The sequence below is a fragment of the Halichoerus grypus genome, chromosome 1 (assembly GCF_964656455.1).
Source record: "Halichoerus grypus chromosome 1, mHalGry1.hap1.1, whole genome shotgun sequence".
Lineage (NCBI taxonomy): Eukaryota > Metazoa > Chordata > Mammalia > Carnivora > Phocidae > Halichoerus > Halichoerus grypus.
Genome location: NC_135712.1, coordinates 148,613,970 through 148,629,912, shown reverse-complemented (window position 1 = coordinate 148,629,912; position 15,943 = coordinate 148,613,970). Strand labels below are relative to the sequence as shown.

At 50.1% G+C, this 15,943-nt stretch overlaps 1 protein-coding gene across 11 annotated transcripts in view; it reads left to right on the top strand.

Annotated features, from left to right (window-relative positions):
- Window positions 1-15,603, top strand: part of CTDSPL (CTD small phosphatase like) — a 113,416-nt gene extending 97,813 nt beyond the window's left edge. For 3 of the 11 annotated variants that reach the window (XM_078073664.1, XM_078073652.1, XM_036094243.2), the window contains 5 exons: window positions 479-535; window positions 3,995-4,087; window positions 7,687-7,872; window positions 11,864-11,981; window positions 12,962-15,603. In XM_078073664.1, the coding sequence (XP_077929790.1) occupies window positions 479-535; window positions 3,995-4,087; window positions 7,687-7,872; window positions 11,864-11,981; window positions 12,962-13,089 (582 nt within the window). In that variant the 3' untranslated portion in view covers window positions 13,090-15,603. Of the gene's footprint in view, window positions 1-234; window positions 400-478; window positions 536-3,994; window positions 4,088-7,686; window positions 7,873-11,670; window positions 12,469-12,961 lie in introns of those variants that run through there. The other 8 variants (XM_078073703.1, XM_078073702.1, XM_078073684.1 and 5 more) reach the window with 6 other exon arrangements.
- Window positions 15,604-15,943: the final 340 nt, after the last annotated feature.

The following is a 15,943-nucleotide window of genomic DNA, read 5'->3' as shown; positions in this document are numbered from 1 at the left end:
GCATCTCCTGCCCAGTTGGGATGGGCAGGAGCAGCCCATCACAGGGCAGCCTGCATCTCTGGGTCCAATACAAATCATTCTCCCCCAAGTAGCAGTGTCCTCTAGGACCATCAGGCTCTCACCTCCTCCCCCTGGTGGCCAGCAGTGTTTCTGCATCATCCTGGCAGGGCTCTAGGCAAGAGCTGGGGTTTCTGAGAAGCCCCATTCCCTGGCTAGGCCGCCCTACCCTTTGTCGTTTAGGCCAGGAAGATGATAGAGAGGTTGGACCAAGATGCTGAAAACATAATGATACTCAGAAAAAAATGTGCTTTCTTCCTTGTGCTTATTTTAAGGAACCAAAGCATTCTTGAACATCCTTTGCTTGAACTGTTTTTTCCAATAATAAAAACATTGGTCCAGGCAAGTCTTATTCTTACCAAAGTTTCCAATTTTATTTTGTTCTTTCAGATGTAGTAATTATCATTTCTTTTCTCTCTAGCCTATTAGTAATGCTGATTTTATTGTTCCGGTTGAAATCGATGGAACTATACATCAGGTAAGAAATCAAAGCTAAATCTGAGTTGCAAGTAACATTCTTTGGTAATTACATTTCCTTTGAACTTACTTCTAAATTCCCATTTCATCAATAATTTTATGACTAAATCAAAAGGGAGAAGGTTTCGTAAAATAAATACAATGGTTTTCTGCTTTTTTTTTTTTTCACTGACATGAATTTCTTTTATACTGAGTTTATAAGGGAAACTAAAATCTGTTTGTAGATATTGGATGTCGTTGCAAGTTCAAATAGTTCTTTGATTTGATTCAGACTTTTAGAAGTTTCCATATCCCCCACTGGCCTAGCTTAATGGTCTAATTAACTTCCTCATGTAAGGGCTTTCGGCTACTCTCCTAGCCTGCAACAGGAAAATGCCGCAAGTCACCCACTTATGGGGGAATCTTGGGAAGGGGTGTCCGTTTCCAGTGCCAGCCACTCCGGGCTGATCTTGTCACTCCTACACCGTGTTCTCCAGTGAATCTTTAGCAAAATCCCAACCCAAAGGATAAAGAGGGAAGGGTGTGTTTCGGATCAGGAGGCAAATTTGAATAAAGATGTCCTAGTTAATTGGCATGCATCTCTGTTCTGATATTTTTTCTCCTTATCTGCATGACGCTTCTCTAGGAATAGCTTCATTTATGAACATATTGGAACATTGTACCTCGGAGGTTGGGGAGTGGGGGAGATTTTGTCAGGCTTTCCACAGGCATGGTCTGACCATCTTCCTTGTCAACCCCAGGGTCTTAAAGGGACAGTCTCTGGCCTGATATGTTTATATCCCAGGAAGGAAAATATCTCTTGGTTCTTGAGCCATTTTAGAAGGAAGTCTTTCCTTAATGATGCCAGTCATCTCTTTGGCCCTTGAGTACAGGGTGTCAGAGTTGGTGATGCCTTGGAAGTCAGCTGGCCCAGCCACCTCGTTGTCCAGGTGGGGAAACAGAGGCTCAGCCAGAGAAAGGGTTCGTTCAAGGTCATACAATGGGAAGAATTAAAATGAGACTTCCAGTCTTTTGCCTCCTGGCCCATGGCTCTTTTCCTGATGCTCTAGTCCCTTCCCTCCCCTGCCAATAGGTCCTGCCAGGAAGCTAGCCCTGAGAAAGGCAGCTTATCCCTAGTGTCTCCACACTTCACATTTTTAAAAGCCATCAGGGAGCCAAAAGGCAGGTACTTGGGCATTTAACATTTGCAAAAACATCAGCTGAATTAACTCAGCATCTGAGAAGCAGTTAGGGCTTCGTTTATCATCTTGGCTTCTGCTACAAAGTAATGAGATAAAGGAGAGGCTGCCTACTGGCATGGCAAGAATTAGGAGAGAAATTAATCCTTCTTACCTCGAGACTATGAGCATGACCCTCGGGGCCTGACCTGCTATGGCCAGCCCATTCTCGAAGGAGCCACCCAGCTCCCCCAGCCTCCCTCCAGACTGTGCTGTGATTCATATGGTGGTAGTTACTCCAGGGCCCCAGGGTTGGGGTCAGAAACTCTCTCTCCTGAGGGAATGAAGCCACAGGCGCCAAGAGGAGGACCAAGGCCCTGGCGAAGGCCGTGGCCTCGTTCAAGTAATCCAGGATAGGCTGTGCAGGTCCCAATGGGCCTATTCTTGGTTACTTGCACGCGGACGCGGGCCTGGACGCCGGCATCCGGGCCCAGGACCTTCCTCCCTGCCAGAGGCACCAACAACCAGAGTTCCCAAATCAGTCTCCTGCCCTTTGCGTGTAGGAAACCTTGCTTTCCAAGCAGTATTCCCAAGGAGACTGCGGACCACAGGCCATACCCATTCCCTGGCATCAAGGAGTCTCATGGGCAAAGTGGGGGCCTGGAGCTACTGCAGCCACAAGCCCTGCCCGCACCCCCACCCCAACCTCCCAGCTCCTCACAGCCCTGTTGGCACCCACCCCAGGCCACCCTACTCCTCTGGCCCCTCACTACACCCTCGGCCACAGACTGTGCTTACCCCACTCGTTCAGTTGGCCCCAAGTTCCCACCAAGTCCTGGCTCTGTGCAGAACTGCTCTGCAATGCACAGAATGCATTCTCTGTGCGGTACACAGCCCCGCCTCCCCTCTGTGACTCCGCGGGATAGACCGCCGGCAACATCTGCCATTCACGGCCCCACGCGTACCCCCCCCAACCTGCCTTTCACACTTCCCCTTCAGCCACTTCTTCTCCTATCCCCAATCTCCTCCAAAGGGCTGGTCATGAAGGGCTCGGCCATGCTCTGACACCTGGGTATTTTCAGGCCAGGTCTCATGCTCATACCGTTTCCTCTGCCTGGAAGCTTACTTCTCATCCTTATCAGCCTGGTGAACTCCTGTTCATCCTTCAAGGTCCAGGCCGAATGTTACCTTCTGTGATTCCTTCCCCCTGAGAGGGGAGTTAACGGTCCTTAATATATCCCTGTACTACAACTTCCATTATGCATGCTTATCTTGATTTGCTTTTATTTATATCTGCTCTAGACTGTGAGCTCTTCAAGGGCAAGGCCTGCATTTTGTTCGTTTTTGTAACTTCTTCAGGTTGAGCACAGAGCTGGGGCTCAGTGAATATGAGCTGAATTGAATTTTAATAAGTTTGATTTATTTTAGGGAAGTGGCTAATTTCAAATGGAATTTATTCAAGTTTTAATTAGTTCTTCCCTCCTCCCACCTTCCCTATCTTCTGTCACCAGCTTTGCCTTCTCTCCCGTCTCCCTAGTCTCCTCAGATTTGTTCAGGTTCCCTAGTCAGGAGCACAGAGCCCAGCAGCCACTCTAGGAAAGCCTCCTCTTTGCCCCCCTCTGCTTGGAGCCCCCCGCCATGGCTGACTGGGGGCCTGGGAGTAGGCTGGCTTCATGTACCCTGACATCTATACCAAGCACAAGCAGAGTAACCTTTGTGGTGTCAAGTGGACAGCTTCCCAAGCTGACACGGAAGGCACTTCTTGCAGCTTTGCTGGGCCTGCCCTCCCACCCCAGGCCTTCCGAGCAAGGGAGGTGCTCCAGTCAAGGGTAGAAGGTGGCAGCTGGAGCAATCCCAGAGCTGCCGGGCAATGGGCCAGGCCTGGACCTCCCAAAGGACAGCCCCCAGACCCTGGCCTTTGTCCACATAGGCCCTGACCCAGAACACGTGCCAAGAAACACATGTGAGAGAATGAGTCATTTCACACAAACATGGCACAACCCTGCCACTCACTGATTCTGAAAATCCCTAAGACCCGCAGCACCATGGTCAGCTTCCCTTTCTCCCTTGGGAGGAGGGTCTGCACCAGACTCAGACCCGGAGCCCAGTCTGGGGAGTGTGTCTGGCCTGAAGTGCCACCTCTGCTTACATAGCCCTCACACAGGTGGGGTCTCCATGCCACAAATAGAGCTGGGGACAGGAAGCAGTTACCTTTTCAGGAATTCTTCCTCCCTGGGTGTTGGCCCTCGGCCACCCCCAGCAGCTGCCACGACTGACCGGCTTGCTGTTTGCTACCGTTGCAGGTGTACGTGCTGAAGCGGCCCCACGTGGATGAGTTCCTCCAGAGGATGGGGCAGCTCTTTGAGTGTGTGCTCTTTACTGCCAGCCTGGCCAAGGTACGTCCTGCTCCTAGCTGGGCGTCCCCAGCCACTCCACCCCGACCCCCTGTCTTATCAGACAGCCCTCTCCGAAGGTGGGGGAAGCTGTTGCTATGGTGACAGGTTCCCACCCCAGATGGGATGGATGCAGGCCATGTGCGCAGTACCAGCCTGAAAGGCTTCTGGGTTACCATGGTGACAGGGAGCCCTTGGAACAAATGCTCCATGAAGTTGCTGCATGCAGCCGCCTCGAGCTGGATGTCCACAGACCAGGATATCTCGAATGTGTCCAGTGTAACTGAGAAAGGGCATCTGCATCTCCTCTGCTGACTGGCAGCCCACCGCGAGAGGCTCCAGCCTTCATGTCCTTCATTAGCTTACACAGGTTTGGGGAAGGATGAATGTCCAAGATTGACCCGCATGCACAGGCCGGAGGAGGGTTCTGACTGCCCCAGTGAGCCCTGGGCAAGTGACTTCACTTCTCTCCACTCCGTGTCTTCTAGAAATTAGGGATAATTCCCTCTACACCTCTTGGGGTGGATCAAATGAGATAATGCATGTAAAGGGCATAGCATAGTGCCTGACTCATATGCAGCATGTACTCATGGAGCACCTGCTGTGCTCCACATGCCCCGCAGGCTCTGTCACGTGGTAAGTGCTCCTGATGTTCCTTGTTTAGTTATCATAATTCTTGATGATGACAAAATAATTCACATGGTTTGGCCTTGTAGCTTGGCATGAATCTTTGACCCAGCATCTGTGCTGGCTCTAACCACATAGAGTGGTTTCTTTGCCTTCTCCTACAGTTAAAGGACCCCCCCATATGGTTATGTCTGCCCTTTCACAGGTGTGCTGAGCCTAGGGGGACAAGAGGGTAGGCCCCCACTCCTCAGAGGAGATCCTTGCCATGACCGTCTCTCAAATCCTGACTCTGATGGGGCCAACACCATCCATTTGTGGGTGGCACCACCAGTGTCTCCGTGGGTGGCTCCGGGACTCTGAAGTGTCCCCAGAGATGAGCTTTGGGGGGGCCCAGGTTAGCCATCTGCCCATCTCACATGCAGTTCCCCACTGCCCCCAACAATTCCTAGCTCTGGACAGCTCCCTTCTTCTCCTCTGCATGCTGAGGACTCTGACTTCAGGTTCCCAGACATCCCGCTTTGCCAGACTGGCCATTCCTTGGTCATGGCTGAGATGAGAGAGAACCCCACCTGCACAACATTCTTCCAGGCTCATTGCCAGGCCTTGAAGCATGAGCTGGTAGAGAGTGAAGCCAAAACCTAGGCCTTACTTTTGCATACTAAAAAGAACGTGGCCTCAGGGAAGACAGTCTTCCCCGTGGGCGCTCCTTCCCATGAATGGTACCAAGAGCAATGGTGCTGTAGCGGAGATGGTTCTCCTGGCAGTGCTCTGAGGTGCCGAGGAGCCTGAAGTGACAGCTAAAGAAGTAACAAACAGGACGATTGCACCCGCTCAGGGGAGATGGAGAGTTGATGGGATTGGGGGCTGCTATGTCGGGGGAAGGTTGGCAGAATCGAAACACTCTTGCTTGGCATTGTCCCCAGCACTCACTTAAGCATCCTTGTGTAGTCTCCCTTCCTGGACTGCTCCCACCTGCGCCTCCATCTGTCTCTGCAGCCCTTCTCTCAGTGCTGCTCCAGCCTGGCTCAGCTGCATCAGCTCCCAGGTGCAGCCTTCCAGCCCTTTCCTCCCTGTGGACAGGTGGGCACTCCCCAGTTTTTGGCTCTGGGCTCAGCTCCCAGCCAGCACTGCCACACTGGCCCACCGCCCAGGAGCCCCCAGGAACCCTCCGCTGACTGTCAGAGCCCTTCCATGTCTGCTTCCTCTTCTTGGTTTCCTTTACTGATGGATTCACCCAGCAAATATTTATTTAGTGCCTACTGTGTGTCGGGCTCTGTCTTGGGCCCTGGAGACAAAGCCCCTGCCCTCATGAAGCTTACATTCCCCACATTCATCTCCAAGGCCTGGAGCCCCCAGACTCAGACATTCCCTTGAAGGATGTATGCCACCACCAGTGTTAACAATTCTGGGGAAATTAATCGCTGTGTCACCAAGAGTCAGCCCCCTAGTACCCCTAGGGCACTTGGCTGCCCTTACCAGCTGAAAACTGCGGTGCCCACCTGGTCGGCAGGAAACACAGCCTGCTCCTGGACTCTGCCCCTTTGGGATGTGTCCAGGGAAAGGAGGACATTCCCACGGTCGGAGCTGCTGCCTATAGCCCTGTGGCCCTGCGTCCTGCAGCGTGCTGGCATTTCTCGGCTCTCAGGGGCTGCTGTGCATTCCACTGCTGGCCTTCCCAACACCCGAGCCTCGGGGGCTTCCTGCCTCCCCGGCAATCTGCCGGGCCCTGGTGACACCTGGCTGTGCTGGTCTTAGTGCTGAGACATGGCCTCACATCGGCCTTGGAACTGCCAGTCTTTTGCCTCCAGCCCCAGCCACTCAGGGCGGCCCAGTCTTTTAGACATCTTCATTTATGAAGATTTTCCCTCAGAGATAACTCCTTTATTTCTTTATCCAGTTCAGCCTGCTTTGGGAAAATTCCCCAGGTCATGAGAGAGGGCCAAGCAGAGTGAGCCCCAACTGTGAGCTGGGCTCACACTCCTTCTCATAAAACTCCTGGACTCCAAGGAAAGGGAAGTGGGTGTCTGATACCGGCCTGTGAGTGTCAGGGGCTGGCCTGGCCCAGCTACCCAGAGCACCCATAGGGGGCAGTGTGGCCTCATACCACACGAGCCAGATTCAAAGTCAGCTCACTCATTCAGTGATGAAACTAGTATTTCCTGAGCCCCCACCATGAGGTGGGCACTGTGCAGGGTGCCAGGGACGTCGTGGTGAGCATGACAGACAAGGCCTGGATGCACCCTGACCAGGGAAGAGCAAATCCAGTAATCCCTGGGGGTGGTGAGGGAGCTTGTGAAGGAGACCACTGTGAGGCCATAGTAGCCAGAAAGGGAGGGACAGGCGGCTGCTCCAGACGGGTGGCCGGGGAAGCCAAGACCTGAAAGGCGAAGAGACAGAAGGAGAGGCTCCTGCAGCGATCCCATGCGGAGGGAACACTGGTGCCAAGGCTCTGGCCATGGTCAAAGCCAGTGCGGCTCAGGTGACGAGCGAGAGCCGAGAGGTGGCAGAAATCACGTAGCTGCAGCCGTGTGGGGTAGGTCTCAGTCCAGGGACGCAGGTCGAGAGTCAGGGTTGAAAGCAGGGGAGTGGTGTGATGGGACGTGTTTTCCAGTGCTGCAAAGGAGATGCAGGGGGAGGAGGGGGCTCTTTGGGAGGCTCACACCGCCACCCCAGGCAGAGGTTACATAGGTTGGGATCAGGGCAGGCAGTGCCAGTTATACAGAGAGGGGCAGGTGGATTCAAGATACTCTTAAGAGACGGAACTGCCAAGAATTTCTGATGGATTGGATATGAGAGGTGAAGGAAATGGAAGAATCCAGGGTATCTTACACAAATGGAAAGGAAAATAACCAGGATCCTAAAACACATCCAATTACTTAAATCCCTTTCTAGAAAAGTATATGGATCTTGCTGCAGTAGGCCAGGGTTTCTGGGCTCTTTCAGGTGCCTAGCCTTCACTGTGACCTGCTTTTCAGTACGCGGACCCTGTGGCCGACCTGCTGGACCGCTGGGGCGTGTTCCGGGCCCGGCTCTTCAGAGAATCCTGCGTCTTCCATCGTGGGAACTACGTGAAAGACCTGAGTCGCCTGGGCCGGGAGCTGAGCAAAGTGATCATTGTGGACAATTCTCCTGCCTCGTACATCTTCCATCCCGAGAATGCAGTAAGTAGCCCTAGGGGGAGAGAAGGCAGGGCCCCGTCCAGTTCCACGTTTGTGCCCTCAAACACCTGGGCTGGCTTTCTTGGCCTTCCCTGGGTGAAATCCCAGCTCTGCCACTTTGCAGGTACCTGGCACTGACCAAGTTATTTAACCTCACCGAGCCTTACTTACCTAGTCCATCAGATGGGGATTCTAGGGATGCTGACCCGTAGGATGGTTGGAGGATCGAGTGTGGCAGAGCATGAAAAGCACTTAGAACGCTGTCTGCGTTGGGGAAGTGCTCAGGGAGCCTGGATCTTAGCCTTTTTCATACTGTTACTGAGAAGGGTTCCGTCAGTAACCTCCTGGAGCTGGCTTCATGACTCCTGTAGATTCAAAAGGCTTGGATGACCTCTTCAGCAGAAGTTCTTAAACAAGAATGAATAAGAACACCTCAGTCAAGGCCTTCAGACAAGCCTGCCAGGCTTTTCCACCTCGTAATGATGTCTTAAAAGTATACAGTGGGAACATTTCCTACATTAAACTCCCTGGAGCGTTGGCGGTCCTTAGTGCCTGCTCACTGGTGCAGCATGACTCTCCGAGCATGAGAGAGATGCCCTCCTGCTTCCTGGCCTACGCTTCCAGGGGGAGAGGGGCCAGCCAGGCCTGCTGGTGATGGCCAAGCCCTCAGCAGTACCGGCACGCTGGCCCTCAGCTCAAGCAGCCCGCCCTGGACAGGAGGCTTCCTCCCCAGCCTGGGCTTCTCAGACGCAACAAAAGCTTCCCCAGGGTCCTTTCCTTGAAGCCAGAAATCTGTGGCTCCACTTGTAACAAAAAACTGAGATCAAGCTAGATTCATTTGGTTAGTGCGCAGTGATTACTTGAGTAAACATTCCAAATTTGTTATATTTAAACATGTTCGTTTTAGTGAGTTAATCAAATTCAACATAATGCATTTTGTCATTTGTCTCTAACAGATAAGGATTACTTCTTAATATAATCACAATTCCATTATCACATTTGACAACTAACAGTTTCTTAATATTATCTAATATCCAGACTGTGTTCATATTTTCCCCATCATCTCAAAATGTTGTCCTACATTTGGATTGACTCAGAATCAGACAAGGTCAAAGCACTGCTTTGGTTAATAATGTATCTACTAATTCTTGTATAATCTTAACAATTCTCCCTCCCTTCTCCCTTTTTCTTCCATCCTATTTACTTGTTGAAGAACTCTGATTATTTGCCTTATAGAAATTTCCTCTCTTCTGGATCTGTCTAGTTGCAGCCTTATGGTAGTGTTTTACTATGTTTTTCTAACTGCCATATTTCCTTTAAACAAGTAGGTAGATTACTACTTTTCAAATTTCTCAATTTTTTCAAGAATACATCGTAGGCTGGGTGCCTGGGTGGCTCAGTCGGTTGGGCATCTGCCTTCGGCTTGGGTCATGATCCCGGAGTCCCGGGATCAAGTCCCATATCGTGCTCCCTGCTCGCCGGGGAGTCTGCTTCTCCCTCTGCCCTTCACCCCACTTCGGCTCTCTCTCTCTCTCTCAAATAAATAAATTTTTTAAAAATTAAAAAAAAAAGAATACATCTTGGTGATATTGTATACTTATGGTATCACATCAAGAGGCATATAATGTCAGGCTGTCCTACTTTTAAAGATTTTACTTTTATTACTATTATTATTATTATTAAGTAGGCTCCATGCCCAATGTAGAGCCCAATGTGAGGCTCGAACCCACAACCCCAAGATCAAGACCTGAGCTGAGATCGAGAGTCGGATGCTTAACCGACTGAGCCACCCAGGGGCCCCTTTAAAGATTTTAAATTGGTCTTTGGATTCAGGTGTTGTTAGCCTGTTCATCTGTTTTCAAATTCCCCATCATCCTTTCACCTAAAAATGTGAACAGCTGTTGATGATCATTGCCTCCATCAACTATTTCATTAAGAATTATGAAATGGTGATTTCTAAATTCTATCATTTTTTCCACATTTATTGGCTGGAACTCTGTTTTTGGGGTTTTTTTTAATCAAACTTGCCCTCATCGACTACTTGATTACCCTAAATTCAGTTTGAATGTTTGAATCAGGAAGTCAGGGTAAAGTCTTGGTTCTTTTTAATTCTTCAGTCTTCAGAGAAATGAGGTGGTGCTCTAGCAACTTCCAAAAGTAGCCAGTGAATTTGTTTTAGGTATTAATATGAACTCATGGATTTTTTTATTGTTATAATTTAATCCATTTATTATTCTTTTGGATGCTCAAATGTTCACCTTTGGACAGCGGACATCCCTTCATATAACAATAGTCTTTGAACGCTTCCTGTTTTCTGGTGCAACAAGATGTTCCATGCTCATCTTGTCCATTTTTTGCCTCAGCCCTGGAATCAACCACTTTTCTATGGAGCCTGGTTCCTATTAGTGGAAATGGTATTTAGAGACCACAATTTGGGTGGATTCTCATTGTTACTGAGATATCCTTTGCTTCTAGCCCTTTATACTGGATAGAGCTAAAATATAAGTAATCTTTAGAATAAAATTAAATCATAAATTCATATTGATTTTTCCAATTCAATGTTATAACAGCTTTTATTTCATTTCTTTGGTTTTGTTTTTGTATTTGTATCTCCTCTTGTGCTGAAACTCATTTCCTAAATATATTAACATCATTACCTATTTGACTTAGTCTATTGTACATGTTCAATAGTTTCCAAATAATAGTACTAACATTATTACTACTACTAAGACAATTAAATGCATGTACTGTTTTTTGGAGAAATGTACAGGCAGGACACTATGTTTTAAAATCACTTGAAATAATTCTCTGTGGCTATGTCACCAACTTTATATATACTTAGGTTCACTTTTTATTGCTTTCTTTTCTTAATTGTTTAATTTTATTGCAATTAGGTAACATATTTCCATGATTCCAACATCAAAACCACCAAACCACCAGCAGAGATTGATTTAGAGAAGTCTTGTGCCCATGTCTGCCCTCTCCCTCGTTCCTGCCCTTCCCCTAGGAGTAGTCTTTTTTTGTTGTTGTTAATCCTTACCTTGTTTATATTTTTAAATTATACAATGAATTGTTTTGTTTCTGAGCAGTCTTTAGATTTGTAAAAGGGCCCAAAATACTACTTTTGAACTTCTTTGATTTTCCCCAAACTTCTTTTTTTTTTTTAATTTTATTTATTTGTCAGAGAGAGAGAGAGAACACCAAGTAGGCAGAGCAGGCAGACAGAGGGAGAGGGAGAAGCAGACTCCCCGCTGAGCAGGGAGCCTGATGCGGGGCTCAATCACGAAGGCAGACGCTTAACCGACTGAGCCACCCAGGCACCCGGCAAATTTCTTTTTACATCCCTTCTTTTGCACCTCTGGCTACCACCCGTTACCACCCCTCCCCACCCTCTAAAACAAAGTGTAAATCCTGTCCAGGCCCATGGCTCAGACTGTCCTGAAATGTTATACTTCTGCTTTTAAGTGATCACTGCTAAGGATGGAGGAAATCCCCTGCTTCCCTTTGCCATGCAGCATGGCACGGCGACCCCAAGTAGAAGCTTCCCTGTGCCCTGTTCGTGGGCTCCCTGGTGGCAGTGGCTGGCAGGTAGCCTCTGGCTCCGGGTGAGGTATAAGGAGCTGGTTGGATACAATGGAAAGAGCTTTTGAAACTGGCAGGTAGCAAGGCCAGCTCTCCCATATTCTGCGCCCTGGCTGGCTTTTCTGTGGCAGGAAATCAAAACAGGCAAATGCACGCAAACTGGCATTTAGACTTCACTTAAAAAGCAAATACACTGACTTTGCCTTCCTCCCAAACCAGGTAGCTTTGGATCGATCATAGTTGGGACGGGAGAACACACAAGATGATGATGATGATGACGATGATGATGGTTTTTAGATACCTGTCCTCCTTACCAAAGAAAAGCTTTAAAGTGCGGGGGGCCCAGTCAGGCTAGGAGCTGCCCCCAGCGCTGGATGCGGTTCTGCTGCCCCCTCCACACACTGTCTTCCAGGTGCCCGTGCAGTCCTGGTTCGATGACATGACGGACACAGAGCTGCTGGACCTCATCCCCTTCTTTGAGGGCTTGAGCCGGGAGGACGACGTGTACAGCACGCTGCACAGACTCTGCAGTAGGTAGCGCCGGCCTCCGTCCGCCTCCCGCCCGTGCGCCCTGGAGCCTCCGGCCTCGGGGACCCACCTGGCCTCCGCTCCCTGGGAGCGGCAAGTGAGGACACTCCGTGCTCCAGGCCACGAGGTCCACGTGGCCACACCTACCTGTTTTCTTTTTTAAGAACAGAAACAACTATTTTAAAATGAACTCTTTTAACAAATTTCATAAAGGGACATGCATTTTACTGGATTTGCTTTTCTTAAAACATACCAAAAAGAAAAAAAAAAACGGAAAAAAAAAAAAAACAAGCTTGAAATCTTATCAGACTTCCTTTCAACTGTCCCCCCGGCCCTCTCCTCCAAGCAGACAACCTGTCCCTCTCTACCCCAGCTCGGAGCAGCTGACCCAACTCAGAATCTCTTTCCTACAGGATGAAGTGCCTTTTTGAATGTTATTTTAAGCCGAGAGTTAATTTTTCTACACAACATATTTCCAGACATCTTTTAGTCTTTTATTGTCTTAGATTCTCTAAAAAGACGAATATGACAATTTTCTAGAACCTGGGGAGGGGGGCGAGGGATGGCGGTGAGTCCTACAAGCCTGTCCCCCAGCAGGTGTGAGTGCTCTGACGCCCGGTGACGCGCCGCAGGGCCGGGCTCCCGCCAGGAGCCTCGGCGACCGTGGCAGCGTCTCCGCTCAGCACGGACCCGGTTTGGAATGTGTCTGCGGTTGCGCGGCTCGACACTTTAGGAGACAGTGGATACCTTTATAGTATCACTGTCACTTCGGGTGGTGACAGTCGTGTCCTGCGGTCACACTTCCCCCTGGAAAAGTGGCACCATCACCTCTGCTTTCACACCACTGCCATACTTCTGTACGTTTTTCGTTCTGTGGCTGTCGTTCTGGGTAGAGCAGTTCCAAGAAGCATCAAAACCCCCGGATATTTAAAAAAAAAAAAAAAATCTGTGTTTTGATTTTTAAATTTTTCCTTTCCAAAAGCTGGATACACACGGAGCTGTTTGGGAATTTTCTTTGCTGCTCCCGCGCTGCCACCGAATGGATTTGACCAGCGGCTGTTACACTGTTCTTTGCCACTGTGCCTATGCTCAGAATCTGCTCCCTGCTAAGCTGCAGACTTGGACAGGGTCAGAAACGTAGGTGTCCCCCCTCAGCCCCCACTGCAGACTGCACCAACCGCATCCCTTCCCGGGCACTGGCCACGGGAGTTTGGGAGGGAACAAAGACACGGGGGCCAGCGCACCACACAGGCGTGGTGTTCATTCTGAATGTCCCCCAACATCAGCTACTGTGATGAGCCGACTGTTCTCCCCTGAGAACGTGCGGCCTCAACCAGCCACCGCATTGATGTGGCCCAAGTCCACTCCTGGTCTTCTCTTTTGAAGCACAGTCTATTTTCTGAGCCGGGGTTGGGGAAACCTGTCCAGATGTGGAACTCACCCCCCTGAGCCAGGAGAGGCGGGGTGCCCTCCCTGGGCTGGGGCTTCCTTTGCAGCCTTTCCCAGGGAGCTGTTTGAAGCAGTGCCATGTTCCTTGTTTGACAAGACAGTCTATAAAGTATTGCTCTTAAAAAATAATCTAAAAGAACCCTTTCGTGTCGGCACCATTGCCTTAGTCCTCTGTGGGGTGGGCCTCCGCCAGAGTTCCGGTGGGAGCGACCGGCACTAACAAGTCTGAAGATGGGCGTCGAAGTGAAATTTTGTTCTTGCTTTCGTTCACAAAATAATCACGTCCTCCCAACAGCACTTTGGGCTGTGGACTGCCGTGCATTCAGAAGAGAAGTGTTCAGGGGTAGCCAGGCGCCCCAGCATTCTGAGTGTGCAGAACCCAGTGATCCCCATGCCAGTCGCGGTAAAAATCGCCCCATGGTAGGCATTACCACAGAGAACGGCAGTCATGTGGCAGATCTGCACGTGCCCTAAACCTTGATTTGGAAAACTAGTCATTAATGACCCGCTGCCTTAAATGTTCTTGAATGTTGCAGTCAGGTGTCTGTCCTGTGTTGAAATCCACACAGAAATCAGTCCTGGGGACAGCCTTCGACCCGCCCTCCTGCCCTCTTGTCTGCCGGCATCACGCGCTCTTCTCTGGAACAGAGGGCAGAGAGGACTGAAATTCTAGAGTATTTCAGGGGAATCGAACCTAGGAACAGTGTCCCACTTCTGAGAGATGGAGTGAAGACGCTGGCGAGCTTGAGCCAGACACTGCACCTACTAGTTCCTGAAACCGCGAGCACCACTGCACGGCTGTTGGGGATGGAGCCCGGTTCCAGCCATCGCAGACACAGACTGTCTCTGGGGGGGGGGGGGGGGAACCAGCAGGCCGCCCCCCCCCCCGAGCCTTCTGGACCCTGTGCACCTTAGTTGACCACACTCCAAAATGCCAAAATTTTTATTTTAGCCCTTGATTCTGCTTTATGTACATAATCAGAATATCTATATCTCTCTATATATTTTTAATCATCTACATGTAAATGAAGCAATAGAATTCTAACATAAGGCCAAGAAATGAGATGAATGTTTGGGGTTTATGTTTTTTAAGGTAAATACGGGTATTGTTTTTAATTATTACCTTTTATTAAATTGTGGGCTTTAAAACCTAATGAACCCCATTAGCTATTTCTCTGTGCCATATGCTTCCCATGTTACCAAAATATCCCCCCCGACACACACACACACACTCTTTAACCAAAAGAGAAACCCAGCCTCCTGAGTTTCTTGGTCCTTTGCGTACCAGGTTAAAATATAGTCTCCTGGAAAGTATTTTTTATATTAAGATCTGGGACAGGAGATCTTGGGTCATGGACTCGGGCTCCTATGATGTGACAACATCTCTGGCCGGGCCTTGGGTGGCGGTGCCCGGGCCCATCTGAGGTGGTCACTGCTCTGTCTTCCATTGCTCTGGAATCCTATGTGTTGGTCTGTGGCTTCACCCGTTAGCTGTTTGTAAACAATGTTATCTGTATCCTAAGGAGGAACACCGCTTGTCACCCCCGATGGTTGGTGGGGAAGCTCCTTTGACACTGCAGTTTTGATGAGGTGACTTTGGAGACGCAAAGAGGCCCTGATGACACTGACTTGTCATGGTTGCAGCATTTGAACTTCTGGTATAAAAAAAGGAATCTGTAAATTTATAACCTGGCAACACTTTACAACCCTATATTTTAAAGACCGCTCTCTAATAAAATCTAGAACCAAGCAGCCCTATATGGTCAAACACTCGTGACGTTTGTGCCTCTGCTTTTAAAAGGTGCTGTGATGGACAGTTGGCAAGCCAGGGTCCGGGGGGGGGGGTGGCTTGAAGTGCTTGCAGTTACCTGAGCAAAGTCTTACTGGCTGCCTCTGTTCCTGTCTCACTGTAAAATTGATGGTGTCTGTTCCTGTCGGTTCTCCAGGGAGCTTCTCTGCAGACTAACACCCCTCCCCCGCCCCCCACCCCCCGGTAGTGGAGATTCTGGTGCCTGGGTAGTCGTGGGTTTCTGTTGGACATTTGAATGTGACAAACAAGCCAGCATTACTTGGGAAATACTACATGTGGAATGTGCACGTTTCCAGGGGCGAGCATTGTCCGCCGGGAGGTTTGCAATGATTTCCTTCCTGCCAAAAATAAACACGTGAAACTGCGCCCTCTTGTGGATGGACTGCTTCTCCAGCGCCAGCGCCTCTTTCCGCTCGCTCTCCGCTCTGTTCTCTCCACCCGCACGGCCTCACGCCGGCGCGCCTCCGGGCTCCTGGGGCTCCCGCTTCTGCACAGCTGGGGTGGATGGGAGCAGGGCCGCGGCATCCCAGGAGCCACCGACCTTGACCCCCGGGGATGCTGGAGGACCATCCTGCCCAATGTTAGGCCCTGCAGACAGAAGCGGTGTGGCTCACTCTCCTTGGACCGGGATTCCGGTGCTGCCCACGGGCTTCCACGTGCAGCCCCCCACCCCACCCCATGGGAGCCACCGGCATTGTGTGTGGA